Source organism: Semicossyphus pulcher, unplaced genomic scaffold (genome assembly GCF_022749685.1).
Source record: "Semicossyphus pulcher isolate SPU_LCO1_2020_fin unplaced genomic scaffold, fSemPul1.0.p SCAF_21, whole genome shotgun sequence".
Classification (NCBI taxonomy): domain Eukaryota; kingdom Metazoa; phylum Chordata; class Actinopteri; order Labriformes; family Labridae; genus Semicossyphus; species Semicossyphus pulcher.
The window spans coordinates 13,202,472-13,228,186 of NW_027211695.1; the positions used below are offsets into that span (position 1 = coordinate 13,202,472).

General features: G+C 39.7%; 2 protein-coding genes across 4 annotated transcripts in view; one reads left to right on the forward strand and one right to left on the reverse strand.

Moving 5' to 3' along the window:
- Positions 1-225: 225 nt before the first annotated feature.
- Positions 226-9,568, forward strand: LOC138601035 (FERM domain-containing protein 7). Its single transcript, XM_069672606.1, has 12 exons — positions 226-354; positions 4,843-4,947; positions 5,023-5,065; positions 5,180-5,258; positions 5,515-5,612; positions 5,784-5,898; positions 5,992-6,139; positions 6,486-6,581; positions 6,708-6,871; positions 7,390-7,458; positions 7,653-7,728; positions 7,809-9,568. Exons 1-12 carry the CDS (start codon positions 226-228, stop codon positions 9,033-9,035), a joined length of 2,349 nt encoding a protein of 782 aa, XP_069528707.1. The 3' UTR covers positions 9,036-9,568.
- A 697-nt stretch (positions 9,569-10,265) lies between these two features.
- Positions 10,266-25,715, reverse strand: part of stk26 (serine/threonine protein kinase 26) — a 29,921-nt gene continuing 14,471 nt past the window's right edge. The window contains exons 2-12 of one of the 3 annotated variants that reach the window (XM_069672406.1): positions 23,512-23,580; positions 23,174-23,335; positions 22,885-22,941; positions 22,248-22,356; positions 21,917-22,074; positions 15,045-15,230; positions 14,133-14,275; positions 13,948-14,044; positions 13,274-13,336; positions 12,401-12,528; positions 10,266-12,119 (exon numbers count right to left, since the gene is read on the reverse strand). In XM_069672406.1, the coding sequence (XP_069528507.1) occupies positions 12,104-12,119; positions 12,401-12,528; positions 13,274-13,336; positions 13,948-14,044; positions 14,133-14,275; positions 15,045-15,230; positions 21,917-22,074; positions 22,248-22,356; positions 22,885-22,941; positions 23,174-23,335; positions 23,512-23,580 (1,188 nt within the window). In that variant the 3' untranslated portion in view covers positions 10,266-12,103. Of the gene's footprint in view, positions 12,120-12,387; positions 12,529-13,273; positions 13,337-13,947; positions 14,045-14,132; positions 14,276-15,044; positions 15,231-21,916; positions 22,075-22,247; positions 22,357-22,884; positions 22,942-23,173; positions 23,336-23,511; positions 23,581-25,715 lie in introns of those variants that run through there. The other 2 variants (XM_069672405.1, XM_069672407.1) reach the window with 2 other exon arrangements.

A 25,715-nucleotide genomic window follows, 5' to 3' on the forward strand; every position in this document is an offset into this window, starting at 1 on the left:
CTAAAGCACATGTTGTAGTATTGAGTGGTTGTAGCAGCGGTCTGTGTACAACGTCACCCATCTGGAAAGCGCGCGCTCCAGCGGCAGCCTTTGATCCCCGGAGGATGCGGAGGATTGCGGTGATGAGGAGGAGCGCGTGAAGCCGTCTCGCTGCCGTTTCTGGGGGGATTTACGGTCAGGATGGCGGGTTTCATGGAGGACTGTTGGAGTTAGAGACCGGCAGAGATGGAGGACCGTCAGCAGAGGAGCCGGACACTCGGGAGGCTCACGAGCAAGTCCCGGGTCTCCAAGGAGACGAAGCTCCGGCTGCGCGTGATCTTCCTGGATGACAGCGAGCGCACGTTCGAGGTGGAGGTAAGTTTAAAATCAATTAAAGTAATTGCCTAAAAAAAGTGTTTATTAATCTCTCAAGTGTCTGTCATACGTATTTTTTCAGATATCTGACGCAGCAGATTTATCCTATGTTAATATGGAATTTCCCTCAATTCTCGTCTTTTCAAAGACTATTTGTCTCTCTATTTGTGCCTCTTTGCGCCTCTTTGTTGTAGAAATAGAAAGAAAGATACACGATGATGTTAGTGCATCCTATTCCTGGTAATAAGTGTTTATTTTGACCTGAAAATAAGAACTGTTTAAGCTCTGAAACAATATTAGACCAGCGAGGGAATTTAAGCCGGTATTTTTACTCTAATATTGTACATAAGTCACTTTACCTTTTACTCCACTACATTCAGTGGGAACATTAGCTATTTTGCAGATTAACATTAGTAATAGAAATAATATTCTACTGATAAATTATGACGTATTATTATTGATTAAACTCTCGGGTAGTATTTAAAGCAGCTGAAATTAGCATTAGCAATCAAAAGGCTAATTATTATCAGAAGTGGGCACTTCTGCTAAATGATGTTTCAAAATAAAACGTAGTGAAGATTAAAAAGGCGGGACTTTAACCTTTCTTTCTACTTTTTTTAAGTAAAGCATCTAATTACATCTTCTCTCAACCACTGTTTATTTTATCTACTAAACCAGTGGGGAGTTACATTCTTTTAGTACAACTCTAAACAGATAATACAGCATGTTTGGTGTGGACAATCTTACTCATTTACATTTATTTTAGTAAGATTTGAAAACGCAACCGAAACTTCCTGGCTGAACGAACGAAAGTAAACAGTAACTTGCAGATTAACTGAAGACTGTGTGACACACATTAACGTGTTTTTTCTAAGTAAATTAAGTGTTAGAAGATATTTGCTGTCTCATAAAAACAGCTGGATGTGAAACATAAATGCTCTGCTGTCTATGAACTGTCATGTGCTTTACTATCCTGCTCTGGAAAAAGCAGAGAGACAGGCCGCGTTTTCAACATGGTCGCCTGCGAGGCTGTAACACAGTCTAAAAAGAGACTTTCACTGACTATGTGTGTCACTTTCTTCGCCCATACTCTCTCTGTCAGTTTCCCAGCAGCCCCCGGGCCATTAGTCGCATCTTTACAAGAGGAGGAGGAGGAGGAAGTGATGAAGGGAGACAGGAGGAAACAATAAAAGAAAGACAGAAAAAAATATGAATGGACGGGTGGATGAGAGTAAAAATAAACTCTACCCTATGCTGTGATAAATATAGTGTTTGTGTTAAACAGGGGAGGGAGTACATGTGTGTGACAGCTTAAACACACATTAAAACCAGCAGGTTTAAGATGCTGCTCTATGTTTGTGTGAGTGTGTGTCCGATATTTCTCGCCTGCAGGGCACAATAAGATGAGGAGGAGGAGAAAAGATGGATGGATGCATGAATGGATGGATGTATGCTTGATTGACACAGAGTACATGAAGGGAGGGATATCATCATGACGGACAGTTTTTATTTCATGCATTCTTCTTCCTTGTCAAACCGTAGACAGGAAGTCGTGGAGCCTACATGATGTAACTCAGTTGTTTGCAGCTCAGTTGAAGCCTTAAGTCTGGCTTTTTCTCTGTCGTCATCTTGTTTTTGGGGGGGGGTTTTGGAGAAAGAAGTGACGATATTTTGGCGAGAATATACTGTGTTAAGTGGGAAGCTAAAATGCTGTTATATTGTTTGAGTTTGCAAAGCTTATTGGCAATCTGTCATTGATTAGCAACTGGAGAGACAACATATAATAAAAAACCAGAGGGACATCAGGCAATATTTTTATTTACCACATATTTGATGGCTCATTAGGTGCTGACAGGTCACAACAGCTAACGGTAGCATTCAACTCATTCTTAGCTAGCTAGTTTTTAGCTAGCTAGCTCTACTGATAGTTCTGAATTTATGTCTTTCCTGTCATATTGTGTAGCTAACACTGTCCCACACAAATTCAGCACGTTCACAATAGATAGTGACAACAGTTGGTGACAAAAGACGATAAATAGTGAAAATTTTGATTAAATTTGGCCATATTTTTTTTAAAGTAAAACCACATTTAGCATAAATCACTAGGTAAGGACAGCTAAATCTCAACAGCTAATGTTAGCATTTAACCGAATCCAAGCAACGTCACTGTTAGCTAGCTAACTCTACCATTAGCTAGGAATTTGCGTCTTTCCTATATTGTTTAGCTTAAACTGTTCCAATCTAATTTACCATGTTCACAATAGATGGTGACAACAGTTGGTGACAAAAGTCAATAAATAGTGAAAATCCTGAGTAAAATTAGCTAACTTACACCTTTCCTATTGTAAGCTATTGTGTGGCTAACACTATAAAATGGTAATGTTAGCAAGGAAGTAGCTGAATGCTTAAGCTAGCTGATTTCTAATGGTAGTGATGTTTCATTCAATATGTTGTTTTAACTTAAGATGTCCAAGGATTTTCACAGCAGTGTCTTTGCAGTTGCTTATCAGTTGCAGTGAAATGATAAATGTGTCACATTAATTACTTTATAGGTTTTTCACCCCTGCTGACCATCAGAGAGAAAGCAGGTTCAAGGCACCCCTGCATTGGCTTCACTTGTGATTCCAAAGAGCCTACGTTCACTTCCTTACGGTCAAAACCTGGTGCCTGCATTACCCACAATACAACTGCACACCCTGCTTTAAGTGACATCACAAAGTTTAAAACCCAGTTTTGTTTGAAAGGCCAGGTGTATTACATTGTGGTGTATTACAAGATGGATTTCCAGTTAGCAGGGAGGTCAGGAAAGTTGAATCACTAAATTTTACTCCACTCAGTTCTATTGAAACTAACTGCTCTGTTGTTCTGGGGGCGGCTATTTGCTTCTGGTAATCATCAGTTAGGTCTATGTTCTCCTTATAATCGGTTACAGCTGCTCTGTCCCTCCTCTTCCTCCCTCCCTCCCTCCATCTTAAGACAACTTAATGAGGGATGTACAGCAAACCCTACAGGGGGCCAAACACCAGCTAGCAGACAGCAAACACTGAAAAAAAAACATGTTGCTGCAGTAAGAAAACAACGCACAAACACCATCGCAGTGGTTAGGTGGATGGTAGAGAAAAGGATGGGTGTAGAGGCATAGAAAGAAGAATGAGATGAGGAAAGTTAAGAGGAGAGAGGAGGCAAGTAGAAGTAGTCAAAGCCAGATCTGATGTGTGTGCATTAATGTGTCTGCTGCATCTTACTGATGTTTGTTTGTGGTTGTGCTCATTTTAACTATAAATTGGCTAGTTTAATCTACAGCAATGCATTATGGTTTATCAGATTCTCCCATGTTTGGAGCTTCGCTGTCCTGTAAGAACCATGTATCTTAACAGTCCCCTTTCATGAGAACATCAGTCTTGTCTTAAGCTTCTTGGCATGACTAAGCTACTCTAGAAAAGAGGAGGAAGTAAAGAGCGAGAAGGTCCAGGTAAAGGTACGAGGTCAGATGGACTGACTGGTAAAAGAAACAACCTTTAACCAGGTGAATGTGGTTTTAGTCCCTTGTGCACCTAAACCAAAAGTCAACCAAAGTTGACCTCTTGTCCAACATACCAAATGTTATCTTTAATACGTTACTTGGGTTACCTCTAACTCTAACCCGAAACCACTCTTTTCTAACCCAACCATGTAGTTCCAGTACCTAAACCTGACCAAACTGGGACTTACAGCATCACTGGTAATCTCACAGAGACTCTCTACCTTGGGTCTTGGTCCCAATACACCAGCAATAGGCTGGCACCTGGGTCGGCTTCAATAGGTTATAAGACTGGGACTTGAACCCCGGTCTTCCAGGGGAAAAGTAGCAGCCACCCCACCACACCACGAAACAGGATAAGCATCAATATAGTAATCAGCACTCTTATTTGCCACAACCAACTCCCGGTAGGCCAGCGCACCCAAAGACAAAAACTGTTAACCCAAACCCCAACCCAACCCAAACCTAACCCTAACCCCCAAACCATCCTTTTCTAACCATGTGCCAGTACCTAAACCTAACCAAACTGGGACTTACAGCATCACTGGTACTCTCCAATTGTCATATTTGTCAATCAACCTAAGCTGTTGTTGAGGTATGACGCACATGGTTTATTGTAAACATAAAATTTCACAAAATTTAGAGATATTTACAAAAAAATTTTATTTTAAAAAAGAATCTGTCACATGAATGTAATGGAGTAAGAAGTACAATAATTGCCTTTGAGATAGCGGAGACAAAGTATAAAGTTATATAAGTACAAGTATTTTTAGTTAATAATGAACACAATGGACGACCTATAAATTTAAATTATACACTTAAAGTTCTTGTGAGCTAAGTTACAGAGAAATTGAACTGCATTACATCCGGGCTCCCCTGAGTGTCCCTGGGCTTCAGCGGTAAAAGCGTTTCCATTAACAAATCCAATTATCCCTCGTTTTCTCTCTAACTTTAATTCTCTGTCTCAGCAAAAGGTCTTAGGTGGCGACTTCTTCAACAAAGTGTGTGGTCATCTGAAACTCTTGGAGAAGGAGTACTTTGGATTGGAGTTCAGGCACCACAGCGGCAACTATGTGAGAAAATCAAACAGACACGAACTCACACTTTAGAATATCGTGATGCCTTTGTCAAACTTGTTTCTGTTGCAGGTGTGGTTGGAGCTGCTGAAACCGCTCGCCAAACAGATTAAATGTAAGTCATAGAAATGTTCTTTTTTTTTTTACCTTCTTTCAACATTGTTCACTCCCCTCTTTTCTCTTTGCCTCTGTATCTGTTATATTTCCCCATTTTTGTTTTCTCCGTCAGACACCAACGATCTGTTCTTCAGGTTTATAGTTAAGTTCTTCCCACCAGACCCCGGACAACTCAAGAGAGGCCTCACCAGGTAACAATGTTCTAATGATCTTTGCTATAGTAACGCTAAGGTAACAATGTTCTAATGATCTTTGCTATAGTAACATTGTGCTTTACTGTGCTATTAAACATTTATATGGTTCATTGTCCTCTGATTTGATTAAAGTTTCTACTGAGGAAGCTGAATGAAACTGTATTACCAAACTTTCAAGAATGGCGAATAACAATTTGCACATTTACATGAAATCAATGAATCATAGGTGTCGTATTTGTGTGTGTTTGCGCAGGTATCTTTTTGCCTTACAGATTAAGCAGGACTTGTCGAATGGCAGTCTGACCTGTCATGACAACAGCGCCGCCCTGTTGGTCTCTCACATACTGCAGTGTAAGCATTCTGTCGATAGGCATAATTCAATTTACATACAGCATGCTTATAGTTTTTCAGGATTTATCTTTGGTAAATGTGCTCAGTAACAATACTAGATATCAATAATACTTTGGCAAGTACTTTACTTTATTACACATTTGAAGTCATTTTTTTCTGTTTGTGTTGCAGCAGAGCTAGGGGACTATGACGACGATCTGGACTGTCAGCACTTAGAAATGAAGCAGTATGTCCCCAACCAAGAATATATTGACCACAAGATCATCAAGTTTCACAAGAAACACAGGTACACACAAAACTTCATAGTAATCAGACCAAATTATTCGTGGCTTAAATGTCTAGTAAATATATCATTTAGTACTTCTCTTTCCCCCCTTAGAGGCGCATCTCCAGCAGAGTCCGACATCCACCTGCTGGAGGTGACGAGGAAGCTGGACATGTATGGCATCAGGCCTCACCCTGCCCACGACGGGGAGGGAATGAGGATCAACCTGGCTGTCACGCACTCTGGAGTTCTTGTCTTTCAGGTATGTGGTTAATGGGGTGAAAAGGATCCACCAACTATAAAACATGCCTATACTCTGCCAGCTGGAGGTGTTGTACACTGATGACAAATAGGAACAAATGTTGGATGGATTGGAATGAACTTTGGTACATACAAACAAGGTACCCAGAAGTACTTAAGACTCTGGTGATCCCTTGACTTTTTGTCTAGCTCCACCAACAGGTTGGGCAAAATTCTTGCCTGAAATGTTGGGAAATGTTGTACACATTCAATTTTATGTGCTAAAAATCAGCATGTTATATCTTTGAAGACTGATGACTTTGCACTGAGGGACAAATGGATGGATCTTTTTCTTCTATACTTTCTAGGGAAACACTAAAATCAACACTTTCAGCTGGGCAAACATCCGCAAGCTCAGCTTCAAGCGCAAACATTTCCTCATCAAACTACACGAGAAAGTTGGGGTAAGGGTCTGACCTGGTGCTATCCTAAATGTGTCAGTTTTAAACTTCTTTGATTTGTGCGGACTGAATTTGTGTGTCTGAATTTATTAGTTCAGATACTGTATGTGTTGTTTGATGTCTGTCCAGCCATCGGGGAAGGACATATTGGAGTTCTCCATGGCCAGTCGAGATGTGTGCAAGTCGTTCTGGAAGATGTGTGTAGAGTACCACGCCTTCTTCAGACTGGCAGAGGAACCGAAGACGATACATAAAACACTGCTGTCCAGTAAGGGCTCCAGCTTTAGATACAGGTAACCAAACGCTCAGTGCACAGAACCAAGAGTAAACAATTTCCTAGGCTCTATTCTCATCTTTCAATTTATCTACATAAATTTAGTGTTCTTTTAGAATGAAGACCTCAGGTTTTAGACTCTATGGTCAATCACAACTCCTGTATCAACTCTTCCCATTGGGTAACCCAAAATACTCTTGAAGCATGGAATGACCCTGATCTTGAGATGGGACAGAGAACAATCTTTGACACTGATAATTGTTGTATACGAGGTATAAGAACCAAAATGAAATTTGCTCTTTCCCAAACAACACATTGATTCGACATGGGCTAGGTGGGCTTCAACTTGGCATTGGCTCACAAGGGGCCTTTAAGTTAGTTGCTGTTGGGGCCCACATGGGCAATCCAGAAGAACATACATGGTCAAAGAGACAGCAAACATAGATACTGGATTGGTCCCAAGTAAGGTACATTCTATCTAGGTGGACTTTGTGTAAAGCCCATCAAACAGAGTTTAATGTGTCGTTCCTTTGGTAGTGGACGGACCCAAAAGCAGCTGCTGGAGTGTATGGGATCAGGGGAAAAGAAGACTACGCACTTTGAGAGGTGAGAGGAGAACAACTTCATCACTGTCTTCTGTAAGCATGGGGTCAAAGCCAAGCCTTGCAACAGATGACAGAAAATTGTGAATCTCAATAGCAAGGAGACATTTTGAAGAAATAAAACATTCATCTAAATAAGGAAAGAAATGTCCAATTGTCTGTATATATCATCTTTTTATCTCCCTGCTCTTCATCCAGGACCTACTGTCCGTCGGACTATGACCCTAGACATTGTCGCTCCTCCCCTGATCTCCTCACGGATGTCTCCAAACAGGTAATAAAAAATGTAAAACTATTTATGCATGCAATAAACAGTCAAGGAAAACCTACTGTTTGTCTATCTTACCTCCGCAGTTGTACGAGCACTCCCATGCCTTCCCCCGGTCAGGTCATGCCTTGGCAGTCCGTAGTGAGGATGAGATGGACCAGCATCACCAAGGCTTTGATGACATTGAAATGGATGGAGGAGGGGCTCATCGCCGCCAGTCATCCATTGAGGTCCCCCAAAGGACCCACCCTTTCATCCGGGTCACTCCCCTCTCTCCATCTCTACACCAATTTGCCCCCTCGCCCAAGATGAGATGCGCCTCCACATCTGTAATGGAGGAGATGAGAGGAGGACGGATAGGGGCACAACGTCAAGCCCAAAGGCTAGCTGGTATCTATGGCAACCGGTCAAGACGTCGGCCAAATCCTCAGCCACATCCGGATGCTGCTCAGCAGCTGGTTCTGCTCTACCCAAATACTCCTGCCTACCATTATCATCCAGTCCTTCCAACATTCCCTTTAGCTGGTTCTACGCCCCTCAGCCGACATCCTTACCTGTCGGACTATGTTGCTGTCTCCTCTTTGGAGCGTTTCCCACAGCCGAGAAGGCGGGAGTATGTGCCAATGGATGGCATATCGAGGCCCACTTTCTATCCGCTAAGCCACGACTCTCCAGCCCTCTCGCCGATAAGAAGAAACTTCCGCCCATCCGGCTCAGGTGGGCTAGGATTGGCTAGAGTTTATCACCCAGGAAGCAACGGTGCAAGACTAATGGGCGTTGGACGTACGGAGGCGGGGCATTACAGCGATGACTCCAACTTCCTTCCAGGGCTGCCTCGCCGTGTTGCTAGCCAGCCAGATGTCAAGTTTCACCTCTCAAGGAGTGCTAACCCTGCCTTCAACCCGGCCTCTGAGTTCCGTCCCCTTGGTTACTACCCCCACCTGACACGCCCCTCCAGACCCACCTACCTCCCACTAAACTCCTCCCCCTTGCCTGAACGACCCGCCTCACTATGCATGATTGGAGGCACCACTGGAAGCTACAGCGATTCAGATCCTGAGGTTTTCTATCCATATTACTGCCCACCACCCCCACTAGGGAAAATGGTACGGTCTGCGGGACTAGCCAGGATGAGGTTTTCCTCTGGTAGCCTCCAACTAGACGAGGAAGAAGAGGGGGAGGAGGAAGAGGAGGAGAATGCGGCAGCAAAGGAAACAGTTAAAAAAGAATTAAAGAGTGAAGAGGAGAAGAAAGAAAAGACAGAAGGAGAAAAGACCAAAAGTCCTGCGAAGATTACTGAAGTCACACTGTAGATGAAGACAAGAACATTTTACACATGCAAAAACAGCAAAGGTTCATGATGTGATCACATGCAAAACTGGCAGGATGGTTTAAAGAAAAACACCCACTGCAGATTGTACATAAAAGAAGACAGTTGTGATAAATGTGATGGCTTTATATGTATGAGAAGTGAATTGTTGAGTTGCACTGGCAGGTGAAATGTGCTGTTTATGCCTTGTTTTAGCAAAAGCCTCAGCTTATTTATTTGCCGCATTATGGGTACAAAATAGGGAGGGGTTAAATATCTGTAAATGTATCCGTTTACCTCCTGGCTGACCATCAAGTATCAAACAAGCTGACCTGGCCGTCATGTGAACTTTCTGCTCAAACTGTGCTGAGACTGTTCATTAAAGCGGACGCCCATGGGATTGTATTTTTTTTTTTAATGTGCTTAATGAGGACGACCTTGCAGTTGGAGTTACATTTTTTTTATGATGTTTCTATGGAATTTGAGTGATTAGTTATTTTGCAAAAATAAATAATAAAATCATGCATCAATCCTGAGCTGGAAAAAACGACTGAGATTCACTTTTTGGCCAAATCAACGGTTGTACTTACCAAACTTGGGAACTCTGAACACAGCAAAGTAATTTGAAATAGTTGAGATGGGATAAGATATACTATTTCCAAGACTTTAAAGGAACACTATCCAAGAACGTTTCTACAGTTTTAGAGAACAGATGATTCTCCTAGCAATGACTTAAAAGCCTGTCTGAGATTTACTGTTGTTCAGGCATCAAAGTCTTCTTCGGGAACAACAGATGTTCTGGGTGAGTGTCTTGAGTGTTGTTTCAATCTGCTGTGTGTTCAGGTTTTTTTTTTAACTTATTGAAAAACTTTTCGGGTAACTTAGCTGGGTGTTTTTGGCATTTTACAAGAATCGTTTTTTGTGAATGGCGTAGAAAAATGATATTTTTTAGTGTATTTAACACAACTACATTTGCCAATAAAGGATTACAGATGGACGAAAATGTTGGTCTAATTTATAAGAGGAAACAAGACTTGTCCTCTGTTATTCATCATATTATTAGAATTGTATATTTCAATACTGGGAATTTATTTACGTATATACCCAATATTATTAGATATGGGGTAATTTCACTAAACTTAAAACTATTTAGGTTTCTGATAAGCATTGGTTGAAGTACAGGTGCTGTATTTACATGTTTCCCTTTAAGAAAGAAAAGCTGAAACACAAAATATTCCTCAATCCAACTTAAATATTTATTCATAAAACTCTAAGTCCCGCTACAAAAAAAAAAAAAAAAAAAAAGAGTACATTTCTGTAAAATCTTACATCTTTAATTTTACATTTCCCCCCTCAACAAGCAATTTGTATCCCTTATGATATATAAAAAGACAAAAATATACAATGACCAAGTTTTATAGTGTCTTTGGTACAAACTATCAGTAATGCATTTGAATACAGCTCCCTTCATGTTATGGAAAAAGGATCTGTGCCACTTTCCAATGTTAGGAGTTAAAAACGACCTTGACATCGAGGATTATGTTAAGAATCGACTTTCCAACACAGGTTGACTCTTCTTTATGCTTTCCCAAACGCGATGCACATTGGAAAATAAGAGATTTTTCTATAAGCAATGGAAGACCTCAGTACAGTTGTGCCCTGCGCGTGGTTTCTTGAAACATGTTATTTAATTTCCATCACTAAAAGCAGCTTCCAACCAGGTATTTTATTAACTACAAGCATCCAAGTTTAAAATTGAATCCAAGAATTAAATCTTAACAGTTAAGTTACTTCCAAACCAAAGGCAACGCCAAGATCCCTCTATCATCACTACTTTTTAAACCATCAGTTTGGATGCTAACAGCTGTGCAATGCTAATGGTTTGGTTAACAACAAATGTAACTCTGATCTTATTGAAATGGCAGCCATTTTAAACATTCAGGTTGTTATTTTTTATTAATTTGCGATATTTTAATAAACTTGAGGATTTTAATGATATTAAATAGTTACATTTAGATAGTTACAGTTAACTAGCTAGCTAGCTTACTTCTAAAGAAGCTACGAGCTGCCTAGCTGGGGTTAAGAATTTTCTTTTTAAGAATGCAGATCCACTTTTTTTTCCAATGAGGAAACACAGAAACAAAAGAGTTTCTCTGAATCCTACTGTTTTTGTATATTTTAAATGTAGATTTTTTTTTTACCTTGAATGTTCAAAATAAATACTCTATGAATCTGTAAGTAAAGCTGAGGATTCAGATTTCACAGTGTCTTTTTGGGTTCTCGCTGTGATTTTAATTTTGATTTGTAATTAAAATTCCTGTATAATCAAACTAAAATGACTAAATCTAACCCTGCAAACTGAACAATGTGGCTGTTAGACTCTAAGTGGTCGACCCCACCTTGGCTAAGTTCCGGGATCAGGGAGCTGTGATTCAAAGCATTACTGAAGACAACAAAAATATGTAATATTGGCATATAATCTGTCTCAAGTGCTACTGAACAAACATATCAACATCTACAAAGTCAAGGCAAGTCGTGACCAAAAACATACACCACTGCTGAAGGACGAGAGCCCTCTTCTGTATGTTTTACTGTGTGCAACAAAAACATAAAAAAACGGCGCTTATGTTACGAAAATGACTGATATATACATAAATTATTAAGGCACATCAGGAGGTTTAAACCTTAACTTAACAAGACTAACTGGAGGAATTATGTTTGAATCAAATCTGAACAAATGATCTCATTATTCAAAAGATTTTCAAAATAAAGCTTGAGAAAAGGAGCAGAAAACTTCTGATGAAGAAATGCAGCTTTCTTATCACATGTGGGCAGAAAAAAGGGCTTCAACCAGCAGCAGTGATTATATATATATATATATATAATATATAGTGTGTATATATTACATTGGTAGTGTGTGTGTGTGGGTGTGTGTGTTTGAATGATGTGTGTGTACAGTGAGGAGACATCGCACAGCAAATCTCCTCTTTTTCCAATCCTCCAGCAGCGTCACCATACGGAGACTCAGTCTCTCTTTACACAACGTACTTCCTGTTTGGATCCATTCCTCCTTCAGGTGCTCGTGAACCTTGAGACAGAAAACCGGGACGGAGGTAGAGAAAGAGGGATATTTGGTAAACAAATGATCTGATGGAGGCGGTCACAGATATCTGCTTCTAAATGAGACTATAAAGGAGGTAGAAAGAAACCAAGACGGTGAGGAAACAAGATGACAAACGCCATAAAAGAAGCAAACGATCTGCTGCCAGAAAAACACGAAATAAAGGAATAACATAACAAAAACAAACAAAGACAAAAGGGGAAAGAAAGAGGATACAGATTGAGAAATTACAAACCTACTTCTGGTACCTGGCAATGATGTTTGTGACCATCCTGTCCGTGATGCCTGGACAGACCTCCTCAGCCAATCGGATGTTGCGTTCCAGCTCCTCGATGGCCAATCGCTGCTCAGAGTGCTCCTTGTGCTGCTGCTTTAACTGAAATAGAAGATGATTTATGACGCATAAGATGCAAAAGAACTTTTTAAAGATACCAAGGAATCATGATGGTAAAAGAACTCCTCTACCAGATCACCAACTGGTGCGTTATACTTCATATTGATCATGTCTACATTCAGTATATACTACGGGTGGGACAAAATATCGACAAGCCAATATATCGTCGTCCTGACTCGTGCAATACAATTACCTTCACCATGTCACGACTTCATGACTTATAGTGCCGGCGCCTATGACATGAATGAGGGCAATGTGAACGGACAGTATGTGACGGAAGAAGGAGTTGACAGCAGGATAAAAGAAGAAGAAGAAGAAGACAGTGGGATAATGTCGGACCGCAGTAAAAAAGTTGTGAAAACACGTACATTGTTCCATCTCAGTTTGTGTCAAATTCGGTAAAACTGACACCAAATTGTTGGTAATAAATACATTCTTCAGTTAATCAAATATTGTGATTGTCATTATACCGTATGAATGTCTTGCAATATATCAAATATCACAGATTTGCTGTATCTGTGATGTGATATTATCGTTATCGTGGCCACGTATCGTATCGTGATTCCCACCCGTAGTATAAACCCCCATCAAAATAAAAATATATTGTTTCTTTGATTATTGTATAAATAAAATAAACAACACTAATTATGTAATAATATAATATAATATTCATAATGACAGGATGATCTTTTTATTGTACCATGACTTGTAGTGTAGATATACGAACCTCAGTGAAGACCGGAGAGATGACTGTGGTCAGACTGGCAGATTTACTCAGCTGATCCTGACCCTGCACCGAGGAAGAGGAGGAAGAGGAGGAAGGGGATTCGACGTTAGTGTTTTGAGTGAGTTTAATAACATGCACCAATCGTCTATCAAAAGGCTGTTTTCTTTTCTTCAAGTATAGATGATTAAAACCATCCCTGACAAAAGCAGTTTGAAGGTAAAAATCTATTTTGGGGACACTTATATATCGACCAGGGCTACCACTTAAGATGTTAGTTTTCAGGTGAGGATTCCTTCAGTGTTCTGGTTTCTACTGGGAGACAAATTATGCGGCAAACAGACCAACCAGCAAGACTCTAAATAAAGCAATTATATTTTCCAACGCTCCTTGGCAGGGCTTCAGGGTTCTGCGAGCTGAGCTGCTAACGTTAGCTCGTTTCTCTGATGACTTCCAGAAGTGAAGAAAATCCTTCAGGTCCTTCAGGTAAAACGTTACACTGACTGCGCAAGAGGCGGTTAAATTCATAGAGTAAAAAATGTCCAAAGTTTATCATCACTTTTGACAGCCATTAAAAGCGTTGTCTAAAGAACAGCTGTGTTTTTAAAGGGTAATTACTTATTTTATTGGTATACTGACAGTTCATACAAACATATTCACACAGAGAAACGACTGACCGTTCCATTGAGGACCATCCTGCCCTCCGTCTTCTTCTTACGGACGGTGGTGAAGGTCCACTTGAGAGACTTGCTGTTCTCCTTGTTACTGGACTCACTTCACACATACACAAACACACTCATGTCACTCATAGATTATAACATAAATATACATGGTAAAGACATCAAAAAGGAAATCAGAATACCTGTCTGAGTCTTCGGAGCTGCTGTCGGTGTGATCTTCCTCCTTCCACCTCCTGTACCTGTCGATCAGCTCGCTGAGGTACGACGTCTTCTTGCAGTTTTTCACGATGAACTTGTGTTTGAGGAGCTCCTTGGCTGTGGGGCGCTGCATGAAGAGAGAGGGTTTATTTAGGCTTTGTTCAGAGGGAGAGACAGTTTCTTAAATAGTTTATTTTTCGAGGAGAAAGAGGAACAAAAGAAACAAAGAAGAGGAGCTGTTAATCCACCAGGGGGCAGCAAAATGCAACTAAGATCAACCTCATAGGAAAGCTGGCTTAAAATGAAAGACATGTTGAGCTTAACATCAGAGGAAATAATTAAAAATAGAGATTTGACAATGTATCTTATGATATTTATGCATCATAATCTGGTTCTTCATACTTCCTGTTTGATAGAAAGACTTGAATATTTGCTGTTTTCTTTTCTTTTTCAAAGAATTTCACAGAAATGTCACAGATAGAAAACTGCAACCTTTAAGAAGACGATATATTTTTGAACAAATGTTTAATTTTGTTGCGTGGTTGATCAATAAATTCCATTCCTGTCGCCCTGTGAAATGACGCCTGTGCCTCGTTTATTAATGTACAGTATATGTTATATGAGATTGCTAATACTCATGCAGCAGCATTTAACCGTCGTAGCTGCTCCGGGTGAAGCTACTTTATATACAGGCAGGTCGTTAAGTTGAGTGGGGTTTGGACAATCCATAAGGTCACATTATAAATCGGAGAGGTCATTAGAAGATTTAGAGTGGATCTGGTTAACAAACTTTTCTTTATTTTTTTGGGATACTATTTGATGATTTTACCTCTTTATACCTCTTGCCTCAGTTATTTAAATGAAACAATCCCAGCTGCATGTGTTGTGTGTCTTACGAATGAGGGCTGCTTGTTGAGGCAGGCGTCGGTGAAGTCCTTGAAACTCTTGGAGAAGTCTCCGCTCAGCGACGGAGCTGGGGACTTGGGGATGTGGAAGAGCACTCGCATCGGGTGCATGTCCGAGTTTGGGGGCTCTCCTTTGGCGAGCTCGATGGCCGTGATGCCCAGGGACCAGATGTCAGCCTGGAGACGCAGAAACACCGTCAGAATCACACATGGACAGCAATTAAACTCTTTATCTGTGCAAGAGTTTCCGATATATTTCTTACAGTCAGCTTTTAAAACAACCAGGTTCAAGAACACATCGTTTCTTTAAAAATGCATGAAAATAAACTGTTGAAACCACAGTTTCCTCTGCGTGTCAGAACAGGAAAGTTTGAGCAGGATTTTGGCAGCTTCTGTTCAAAATACCTTTCAATAAAGTTTTTAACCAACAGCAGTGTTTGAGAGGCCTGCTACACCTGCACAACATTACCTAAAACCTCTGAAAAATGAGCATTACATATTAAAAATGCAAATACTATATCAAAGTTTAGAGTCTCAGACATCCATGAAAATCTGTTTCTGTGATAAATTCCATGACACGAGAAATTCGAACACAGTATCATGAAAGTTTACAGAAACTTAAATTATTTTTAGATTCTCACTTTTACTTACATTACACCATAAATTACACAGCTAGAACGCTGTTGTGGATATGGTTTTTTATCAAAAGTAAGATTTAATTTTTTCAGCCTTTAATTCCTTTGTTGAGAGAGATCACAGTGGATAGTGTTGGAAATAGGGGAAGAGAGAGTGGAGAAGACAGGCGGAAGAGGGTTGAGGGTGAACCCGGGGCCGCCTCATCGATGACTGCGGCCTCTGCACATGGGACGTGCAATTTAACTGCCAAGCTACACCGGCGTCCAAACCGCGGCCCAATTTTAAATCTATAAATAATCCAGGGCCCGACCGAAGCTTAAATCACAAAACTGTGATCAACACTTACAACAATACATTTTTATGCCATTAACAGAGAAGTTCTGCGTGAAAGTGGACCTAAGCCCACACTTCATGGGCCGGGAATCACAGGTTTACATCAAATGTAAATAAATGGTGAAAAAGGCAAAACATCTTCAGATTGTCTCGTTTTGTTTGATAAAGAACCCAAAAAACACAGAATATTAAGTTCATAATCATATAAAACAAAGAAAAACAGCAGATCAGCGACCTGGAACCAGCATTTTGCTTGAAAAATTACTTGTTATTCAAAATGATCCATTCATTATCTGTAAATAGACTAATGGTGTTAGCTACTACTGCTAACATCAGCTAATTGTACATAAAAACAAACACAGTCAGGTGGTTTGGGTCAGAGCTGTGAGGCTGACTTTCTGTTTGCACAACGGCTTTGACACACACACACTAACCATATGTCAACCTGGACATCACACACACACACACACAGACGTTACACACAGGTTGAATGTCACAACGGTTTAACTTGCTCTAGCGACCATGTGGCAGCCCAGGTAAGGAGCAGACTTATCACACACACACACACACTCAGAGCACACAGAGCTGCTCAGGGTCACATTACAACAGGATGCTCGTTCACTGTTTGACTGTTAACTCCGCCGGCTCCATTACTGTGACACACTGAACATATGGCAGCCTGTAGCAGGAGACCACACACACACACACACACACCGTGTCCCATAACCCATCATATTAAAAGCAATAACTGCAACTTTGCAATGATTGAACGTCTGTGGCGTTTTGTGCTAGCTCATAGCACAGCTTCTGGGCTTTGCTGATTATATACATTTGAAATAAAGTTGTATTTTTTAAGGTCGTTATGGTTTGTTCATGTTTATATGATCACTTTAAATGTATTTACTCTGTTTAGGAGAAGAATCCAGATAATCCCAGATTTACATGACTGGTGGAGGCTGTTAAATTTTATTTTTCAGTGGCTGAAAAGTTTGCATATTGTTTATATTGAGAAAGTGAAAGACAAGATTTGAGGTGTTCAGAGTGTTCTGGTTTCCGTTTGTAGTCCGAGTTGTCCACTGGCGTTTAGCTTTTATCTGACGACACATTAGCAGTTTATACATCTCTATAAACATCTGCATAAAGGTGTATAAAACAATCTGGTCCTGGACATCATCTCTTATTTTCATATGGTTATTTAGTCAAGTTTTTGTATGCAAGATAATAATTATAGCAGTTACTTGGCTGAGTCCACAAAACATGACATGTGACTAGACTAGAGCTACAAATTAGAGTGAGATCAGACAGCAATAATAACACACACACAGTCCTTTCAACACAATGGCTGCCATGTTTTGTCATCTTGTTCTGCGTGCTCAGGTTACGTCTGTTGATTACGTAACTGTTTGTGGTGTCTGCAACTGTCTTTGGTGTTTCAACAAGTCCCACTTTGTCTTCCTTCCCTTTAACGAAGAATGATAACTAGAAAGAGCCTGAATATACCCAACCATTACGTGCTGCATTTATTAATAAATCATATTGTGGTAAAAACCTAAACTCCTACAAAATAAAAGCATACCTTCATGAGATTAGATACTTTTTCTTTGGTTGTTTATCAGACAAATAATGTCCGGTAACTTCTGACACCTTGTGGTTGTCAAGTCCAACTAATCAAGTTGAAGTTACATTTCTGTCTGTGTAGACTCTAGATGTTGGAGTTGTTAAGCAAAAGGTATTAAGAGTGTGTTTTGGCAAATACTATAGCGACATGTTTGATTCCAGTGAGAAATATGCTGCCCTCGCTTAGAGACCATCTTTCCAGAGGAGGAGAGAGTTCTGATAAAGAACTTTAACACATGATGCAATTATCATCACCTTCAGTTCAATATTAGCAAGATCAAAGAGCTTGTTGTGGATGACCAGAGGAACATGAGGCCCCCTGTCATGGTTGTCATCCAGTGAGAGGAAGTGAAAAGGCTGGAGTCTTGCAAGGACCTTGGGGTCTAAATAAAAAAGAATTGCATTGGAGTGACAATATGAAGCATTATGCTGCCACAGAGAAGTTGACCTTTCAACTTTTGAGTATAAATGTCATCACTTCATCATTTTAAACCAATTAGAAATTTGTGTGAAATTTTCTCATAATTAGCGTATGAATTCTCGAGTTATGGCCACAAACATGTTTTGTGAGGTCACAGTGACCTTGACCTTTGACCACCAAAATCTACTCAGTTCATCCTTGAGTCCAAGAGGACGTTTGTGCCAAATTTGAAGAAATTCCCTCAAGGCATTCCTGAGATATCGTGTTCACAATAATGGGATGGACGTGAGATCACAGTGGCCTTGACCTTTGACCTTTGACCACCAAAATCTGATTAGTTCATCCTTGAGTCCAAGAGGACAATTGCTGAAAATTTGAAGAAATTCCCTCAAGGTGTTTCTGAGATATGTTCACAAGAATGAGACGGATGGACAGACGGATGGACAACCCTGAAAACATAATGCCTCTGGCCAAGGCTTTGGCCGGCGCAGAGGCATAAAAAACATCAGTACATCAATGACAACCTAAAATCAAAGAATTTGGTACTATGCATGACCGCACCGGCTAAAAACACATAACTGAGAAGAAAAAAATGTCTGGGAGAAAGTCTGTTATCTTCTTTTTTATGTCTCCGTTTCCAGAGAATTTGTATCATCAGTTTTTCATCTTTCTTCACTCTCTTTAAGTTCTGCCTCGATCAGACATCAAAAAAGCATGACTAATAAATTGCAATGACACACACAGGTGCTGCAGTTTCAGTGGAAGTTGCACACACACATTTACGTAAAAGTCTTGTGGGTGTCTGAAGATGAAAGTCACACTTTGACATAAAAACTCCCACAAACGTTACATACACAAATTCATGTACACGCATAACCAAAAAACTACACACAGATCTGTGCACACCGACACACACACACACACACACACACCCACACACATACACACAGACGTGAATCAAACCAACGCGGAAGACAAAGAACACACACCCTAATGGATTTGCCCCATATAACATCCTCAGACGTGTATTGCCACAAACAAAGACAGAAAGCACCCGGAGACGTCACCTCATTATTTCGGATCATAAAAGACATTTGTGCACTTTGTAATAGGTATTACACACATCTGTTGGATTGTTAGCAGCAGGTGCAGCTTTAAAGCCACAGGGGTTTGTGTTATTTTGAATAGTTACTTGATGTTAAATATAGTAACAAAGTAAGATAACAAAGAAAATGAGGAGGGAATCCCCTGAAAATGGAAAATTACGCTCCTCACGTCCTGATAAAACACTCGAAGGTTAGAAATAAAGTGTTTATTTTTCCAAATCTATATCTATCTATCTCTGTATTTTGTCTCTGTCTCTATATGTCTATACTTCTGTCTATGTTCTTACTTTCCTCAATATGTCTTTATTTCTCCATATACTCTAGATCGCTATATTTCTTTCTCTTTTCTACATTACTCTTTTTTTTGTCTCCGTATTCTCTCTTCTCAGTAGCTTTGTTTTTTGCCTTCTTCTGTACACCTTCTCTTTATGAACTGTATATCTGTATTTCTTTTCTCTTCTCCATATCCAATATTTATCTCTCGTCCTTTAATCTCTCCATCCATCTCCATCGCCTCTCTATCTATATACAGATGTTGCTGTCTTTTGAATCTCTTTATTCTCTTTCCAATATCTCTAAAATCTTATTTCTTCTCTTTTCTTTTATGACCAAAGTTTCTATTATTTTTTCACATAACATCCCAACGCAATAATGCAAAGACATCACATAAGTCTAAGGCAACACATTCACTACCAGTGAAAGACAGGAAACACCTGACGAAAGTAGACAAATAAATAATATCAAAAATAAAGGCATAAAACCAAAAAAATATAAAATAAAAATAAATATCAATAAACTGCAAGTGTTATGTTGTCTTCTGTTTCCAGACTTTAAAGTCAACCTCAAACTACAGGGGTTGGAGGCCAACATCACAAGACCTAGGTAGGTTTAAAATACGTCATGGCCCTGTAAAAAGATCAATATATTTCCCCCCATTTAGCATAGTACGGGTCTAACCGGTTTAATCGTATTTCAATATTGACATTTCTTTAACTCTATATCTCTCTATATCTATATCTTTATTTCTATATCTCTGATTCTTCCTTATCTATTTGTCCAATTTCTATACATCTCTATATTTCTGTTTTCTATATTTATATACAGATATTTGTCTTCTTAATATATCTACATTTCTCTTCCCACTAGGTTCCTCTCTCTTCTCTGAATCTCTCCTCTACAGCTCTCTCTATAATTTCATTTCTTCTTGACATCTCTACATAGATATTGCTGCTCTTTCAATCTCTTTATTTCTCATTCCAATATCTCTACAATCTTATTTATTTTCTATATTTCTATGTTGACATTTCTTTTTACGACATCCCTACATTTCTGCTTTTTATCTGTTTCTCCAATTCCTCTACATTTCTGTTTTCTGTAATTGTAAACAGATAGAAGTTTCTCTCTCTTTTATGTCTGTACATGCCTTTGTACTTTTTAATCAATAATTATCTATCTGTATCTAGGCATGAATGTAACGTACATTTAAAATCATTTGAAGTTACATACAAAATCAAAAAACAGCTTATTTCCTCTGACTTTTCTCATTAAACCCCAGACGACAGGACAGTGTGGGTGTTTTCTATTAGATGCAAATAAAACCAAGAAGACTGTGGAAATAATGCAAACGACCTCAAAGCCAGACACAACAACCAATCTAAGTGGCTGAGGTTGCTACGGCAATACGCAAACATGGCGCACGGTGTAAAGGCAACAGAGGAATCCCACAGCTATAAACTGTATATTTAAGCCAGATGAGATTTAACAACCAAACCCTAAAATAAAACAGAGCACATTCGCCACATTCATGCAGCTACACCAACAACAAAGAGCAGCAGTTCATCTGAGAAAGGAGGCCAAATCACTCTGATCTGCACGTCCCCCATGTGTGTGTTTGGGACACAAACGATAGAAAAGTGCTTCATTTAAAAACTCCAAAAAACTTCTTACACATATCCATCCAAAAGCTGGAGCTGGAACTACAGATGGGTACCATTAGCATTTCATTTTGGCTTGTTGTTGGATATCTACATTTGCTCAGCTCTTCTGCCAACGTATCTCTAATTAAACCTCTTAGAAAGGTATTTCTTTCCCATTGCTTCAAGCAAGAACTTCTTAGCTAACAATGGGCCTTTATCACAGCAGACATTTTTACACCCAACAGGAGGAAAAGCCCATTTAGCTGTTTCAATTTCATGGTCCTGCCTGTCATGGCTTTCTCAGACATCTGAATAGAACAGAACCATTGTTAAAATTATTATTAACACCTGTGCTACTCCTCCTGCTGGATGTAAAAATGGCCGCTGTGAAAAAAGCCCATACAGTATGATAGTGTTATTCGATACTTTTGGAAAAGCATGAATTAATTCTAAAATCCTGTTGCCAAACTCTTGTAACAAATCAAACAGTTATGCTAGTTACGATTAAGTGGTTGAATGCTAACGTTAGCTGTTGTCTAGCAGTAGCAAATGGTTTATGAAATATGCTGTTTTCCCTTGAAATGTGGCCCCATGTAACTCTAACTTCTCGTTATCTTTTCAACGAAGTGATCAATCGAGAACCAGGCCTAGTTATGGTTGCTAGCTGTCATTGGTTGATCTGTTTTTTGGGGGGGGAGGGGTTTAGCAACCAATTACATTAGCAAGGGGCAAACTGCAAAACCACCAAAGCAACTAAAACCTATCAAGTCACAATGTTGTGTTTCCTGTTTCTTTACGATGATAATGAACTGACTTTTCAAAAAAGTGTGTTACCTTGGAGTCATAGGCGGACTGCTGGATGACCTCTGGAGCCATCCAGAACGGCGTTCCCACAAAGGTTTCCCTTTTGATCTGCGTGTCTGTCAGCTGACCGGCCACCCCGAAGTCCGCCAGCTTCACCTGACCCTGCTCCGACAGCAGGACGTTGGCAGCTGCAGAGAATGATCATCAAGATTTGCTTCATGTAACACATCTTTAATAGTTGAATACAGCCGCTTTTAAAACTGTTCCCACTGATAAAAAGCAGCAGGTAAACATCAGTGTAAGAAAAACAACCTCAAAGCCTCCATGTTTGTTTGTTTTACATACAATTAAAGCATCGTACCTTTGATGTCTCTGTGGATCTTCTTCTCAGAGTGCAGGTAGTCGAGACCCTTCAGGATCTCCTTCAGCATGGTGGCAATCTGAACCTCATCGAAAGGACCCACCCGCAGCTGCACACACACATGTACAAACACACGCACACACACACACACACACGGCAGGTGATGACACAGATATAAAACACTCGGTGACATGCCGGAGAACTCACCCAAACACACCCTGTTTAGTTTCATTCAAGACAAGACTCAACACAGAAAGATTATGTAACTATGGGATCAAGTACTGCAATGTATTATATAATCCATTATTCATCATATTATTCATATTTATTAGCAAATTCTTTCTTCTTATTTTTAACGCCTGCTTCATGGACCCTAAACAGACAAAACTACCTAGATATTTTGATAAAGTTTGGATGTTTTCGTCATATATTTTGACATAAATGTAAATTATCTTGCATAAAAAGCCACCATCATAGCAGAATACAAACATACTAGACAAGCCGAAGGCATACATTTCCAGAGAGCTGCTTCTAGTTAGATCGTTTGGAGATGTTTTTAAAATTGAGGATCCTTTCTTCAGCTTTTTAACTGAATAAATTGGGGTACATCACAATAAATCTCAAGGAAAACTCTTACCAAATCGAGCGCTGAACCTCCACCAAGATACTCCATGATGATCCATAGTTTACTGCCCTGAAAGAGAGAAAACAAATGAAGTAAACTGGCACAAAATGCAAATTATAATGTTGATAATGCCTTCTTTAAATATAGCTATATGTAGGCTAGTCTTATTAACTTTTATTTTGTACATCATTATGCCTTCTATGCCATCCTAAATTGACTTTAGCTCCATTTTTCCATTGTAAACAATATGCACTTCCTGTTTGGTGCCATAAACAGAACAGAAATAAGAAGCGTGTCTTACCTTCAGATAGGAGCCGTAGTACTTGGTGATGTACGGACTGTCGCACTGACTGAGCACCGTGATCTCCTGCTGGATGTCCTCGATCTCGTCCTCCGCTTCCTCCAGGTCGATCGTCTTGATGGCAACGACGCTCTGCGTGCGATTATCGATGCCTTTAAACACCTGCAGGAGGGAAATGAAACGGGAGAGGAGAGAAGAGAAGAAAAAAATGAGATGATGAAAGAGGATCAGAAGAAAATAAAAACAGAAAAGGGTAACATTGACTTTAATAATTACATTAGCAACACTTCAGTCAACCGTTTTTCAAAATAAAAGAAAACGTGAACAATAACACACACCTCTCCGAACGATCCCTTTCCAATACGATCCAATTTAGTGAACAGCTCCTCCGGATCGATCTGAGAACTCTGAGAGGAGGAAGAGGAGAGGATACAAGGAGAAAAGAAAGGAAAAAAAGGAGGATACAAGGAGAGAAGAGGAGAAGAAGAAGTTAGGAGACAAGGAAGGCAAGGAGAAGAGAAGAGGATGACAATTGTTAAAATCATTGTTAAAATTTTACATAACTATAAACTAAATCTATAAATACAGCATGTAGTGTGTCTAATAATATGAAGTATATTATTTATGGAAAATATAAAGTAAATAACAACAGAAATGTTGGTTAAACAGGAAGTACGACGTATTCAAAGTCCATAAAAGTACGAGCGAGAAACAAAGTTTTTATCACATTCCCAACAGCTTTGACTCTTATTTCCTCACACACAAAACTCTGCAACATGACAGCCGTGTTGTCACCGCAGAGCTACACAAACCACACACACATATGCTCAAAAAAACCCATAAAAACACAGAAGGAAGCCAGCATGACAGTTAAAGATAACAGGAACTGCACACACACACACACAGCTGTCTGACCGCACACACACACACACACACACACTACACTTATCTCTGACAGCTTTCTACTGACTTACATTCATTTCCATACTCTGCACTCTGTTACCGCTGCGGCTTTAAAACTCAAAATGCTGCTGTCGCTTTACAGGAATCAACGTCACCGTGAAGATGCAGAGATGCAAACTTCACTGTCGATTTGACCGCTTCCGCTTTTTAATTCATAATACATTACGTAACATTTAAGGTGCTACTCAATAGCAAAACAGGCTATTATCAAGGTTTAAATTTGATATATTTTTATCTGAACAACATTAAAATAAATAGGGTTCTTACTCAAGGGAGCATGAATGTGGTCAGCAGATATGTAATGCGCACAGGGGAAGCTTTGGTCTGATGGTGGCACACATATACCCAGATTTGTCGTCTGGCGAGCGAGAAAATGTCAGATAAATTACCTTAACATGGACACAAAAGATTATTTCTTCTAGCTGAATCATAGTCGTGCAAACAATTAGTCTTTCTGTCACTTTACATGTGTGATATTAATTTAATAATCTATATTCTCAGGGCTTCAAAAATGCCTTGAGTTTCAGGGCTGAGATTGAGAGAGAACAATATACTGTATGTAACACTTTCTACACAACACATAGAAAAACATAACCGCAATCATGATCATAAGATCAACACTTTCAATAGTGTTTCTTGAGGCTGTGGGGGTTGTGCAATAAAGTCATGCACTGGTGTTCCTGTCTCTGTCACTCATGACTGTTATGTTTGACGTGGAACATGTGCAATGTGGGTAATGTGCAAAATGTGCTGTTTGTGGTTATCATTGGTTCTTTGTTTACATATTTATTGTTGTTTGTTTATACTGTTTTTTTAATTATTAGTGCTACTGTGGAGGAAGGTAGGAGTATAAGTCCAAGTAAGTATCGCACTATATCGGATAGAATTGTATTAGGGATGCACGATATTGGATTTTTTGCCGATATCTGATATGCCGATATTTTACAACTCATTTAGCCGATTACCGATACCGATATTTTTTTCCTGCACACCTAATTGCAGAGATCATCAATTCTCTTCTGTATTGGAATTAGCGTACAGTATAACGGTGATACTCTTATCACATTTGTTACAACGGTCGGGGTGACGGGTCTTGAGATGGTTAATCACGTTTGTAGTGTTGAAAGACTTGCCTCCACACCACGCACATTTTGGCTTCTAACTCTCTCATGCTGCAGGTAGACACACGTGACGTCATCACGCTGCGCCGCGCAGGTCTTCTTCGCGCCGGGGACATTGCGCCGAGGTCGGGCATTTAATCAAGTATGCAGCAGCCCATCATTTTATCGGTTAATTATATCGGCCGATATCCGATTGTTCATTTTTAAGCCAATATCGGCCGATATCGATAACATGCCGATAACATTGTGCATCCCTAAATTGTATCGTAAAGTGTCATATTGTATTGTATCGTGTGGTGTCGTATCATATAGTTTCATATTGTATCGTGTCGTAACGTATTGTATCGTATTACGTCATATTGTGGTGTATTGTGCCATGTCGTATTGTATTGTATTGTGTTTTATCGTATCATATCGTATCGTGACGTATCGCAGTGTATTGGATCGTATCACGTCGT

Coding starts and splice junctions, on each gene's coding strand:
- LOC138601035 (XM_069672606.1), top strand. CDS start 226: ATGGAGGACCGTCAGCAGAGGAGCCGGACACTCGGGAGGCTCACGAGC. Junction 355..4,842: donor AGCGCACGTTCGAGGTGGAG/GTAAGTTTAAAA, acceptor TCTCTGTCTCAG/CAAAAGGTCTTAGGTGGCGA. Junction 5,613..5,783: donor GGTCTCTCACATACTGCAGT/GTAAGCATTCTG, acceptor TTTGTGTTGCAG/CAGAGCTAGGGGACTATGAC.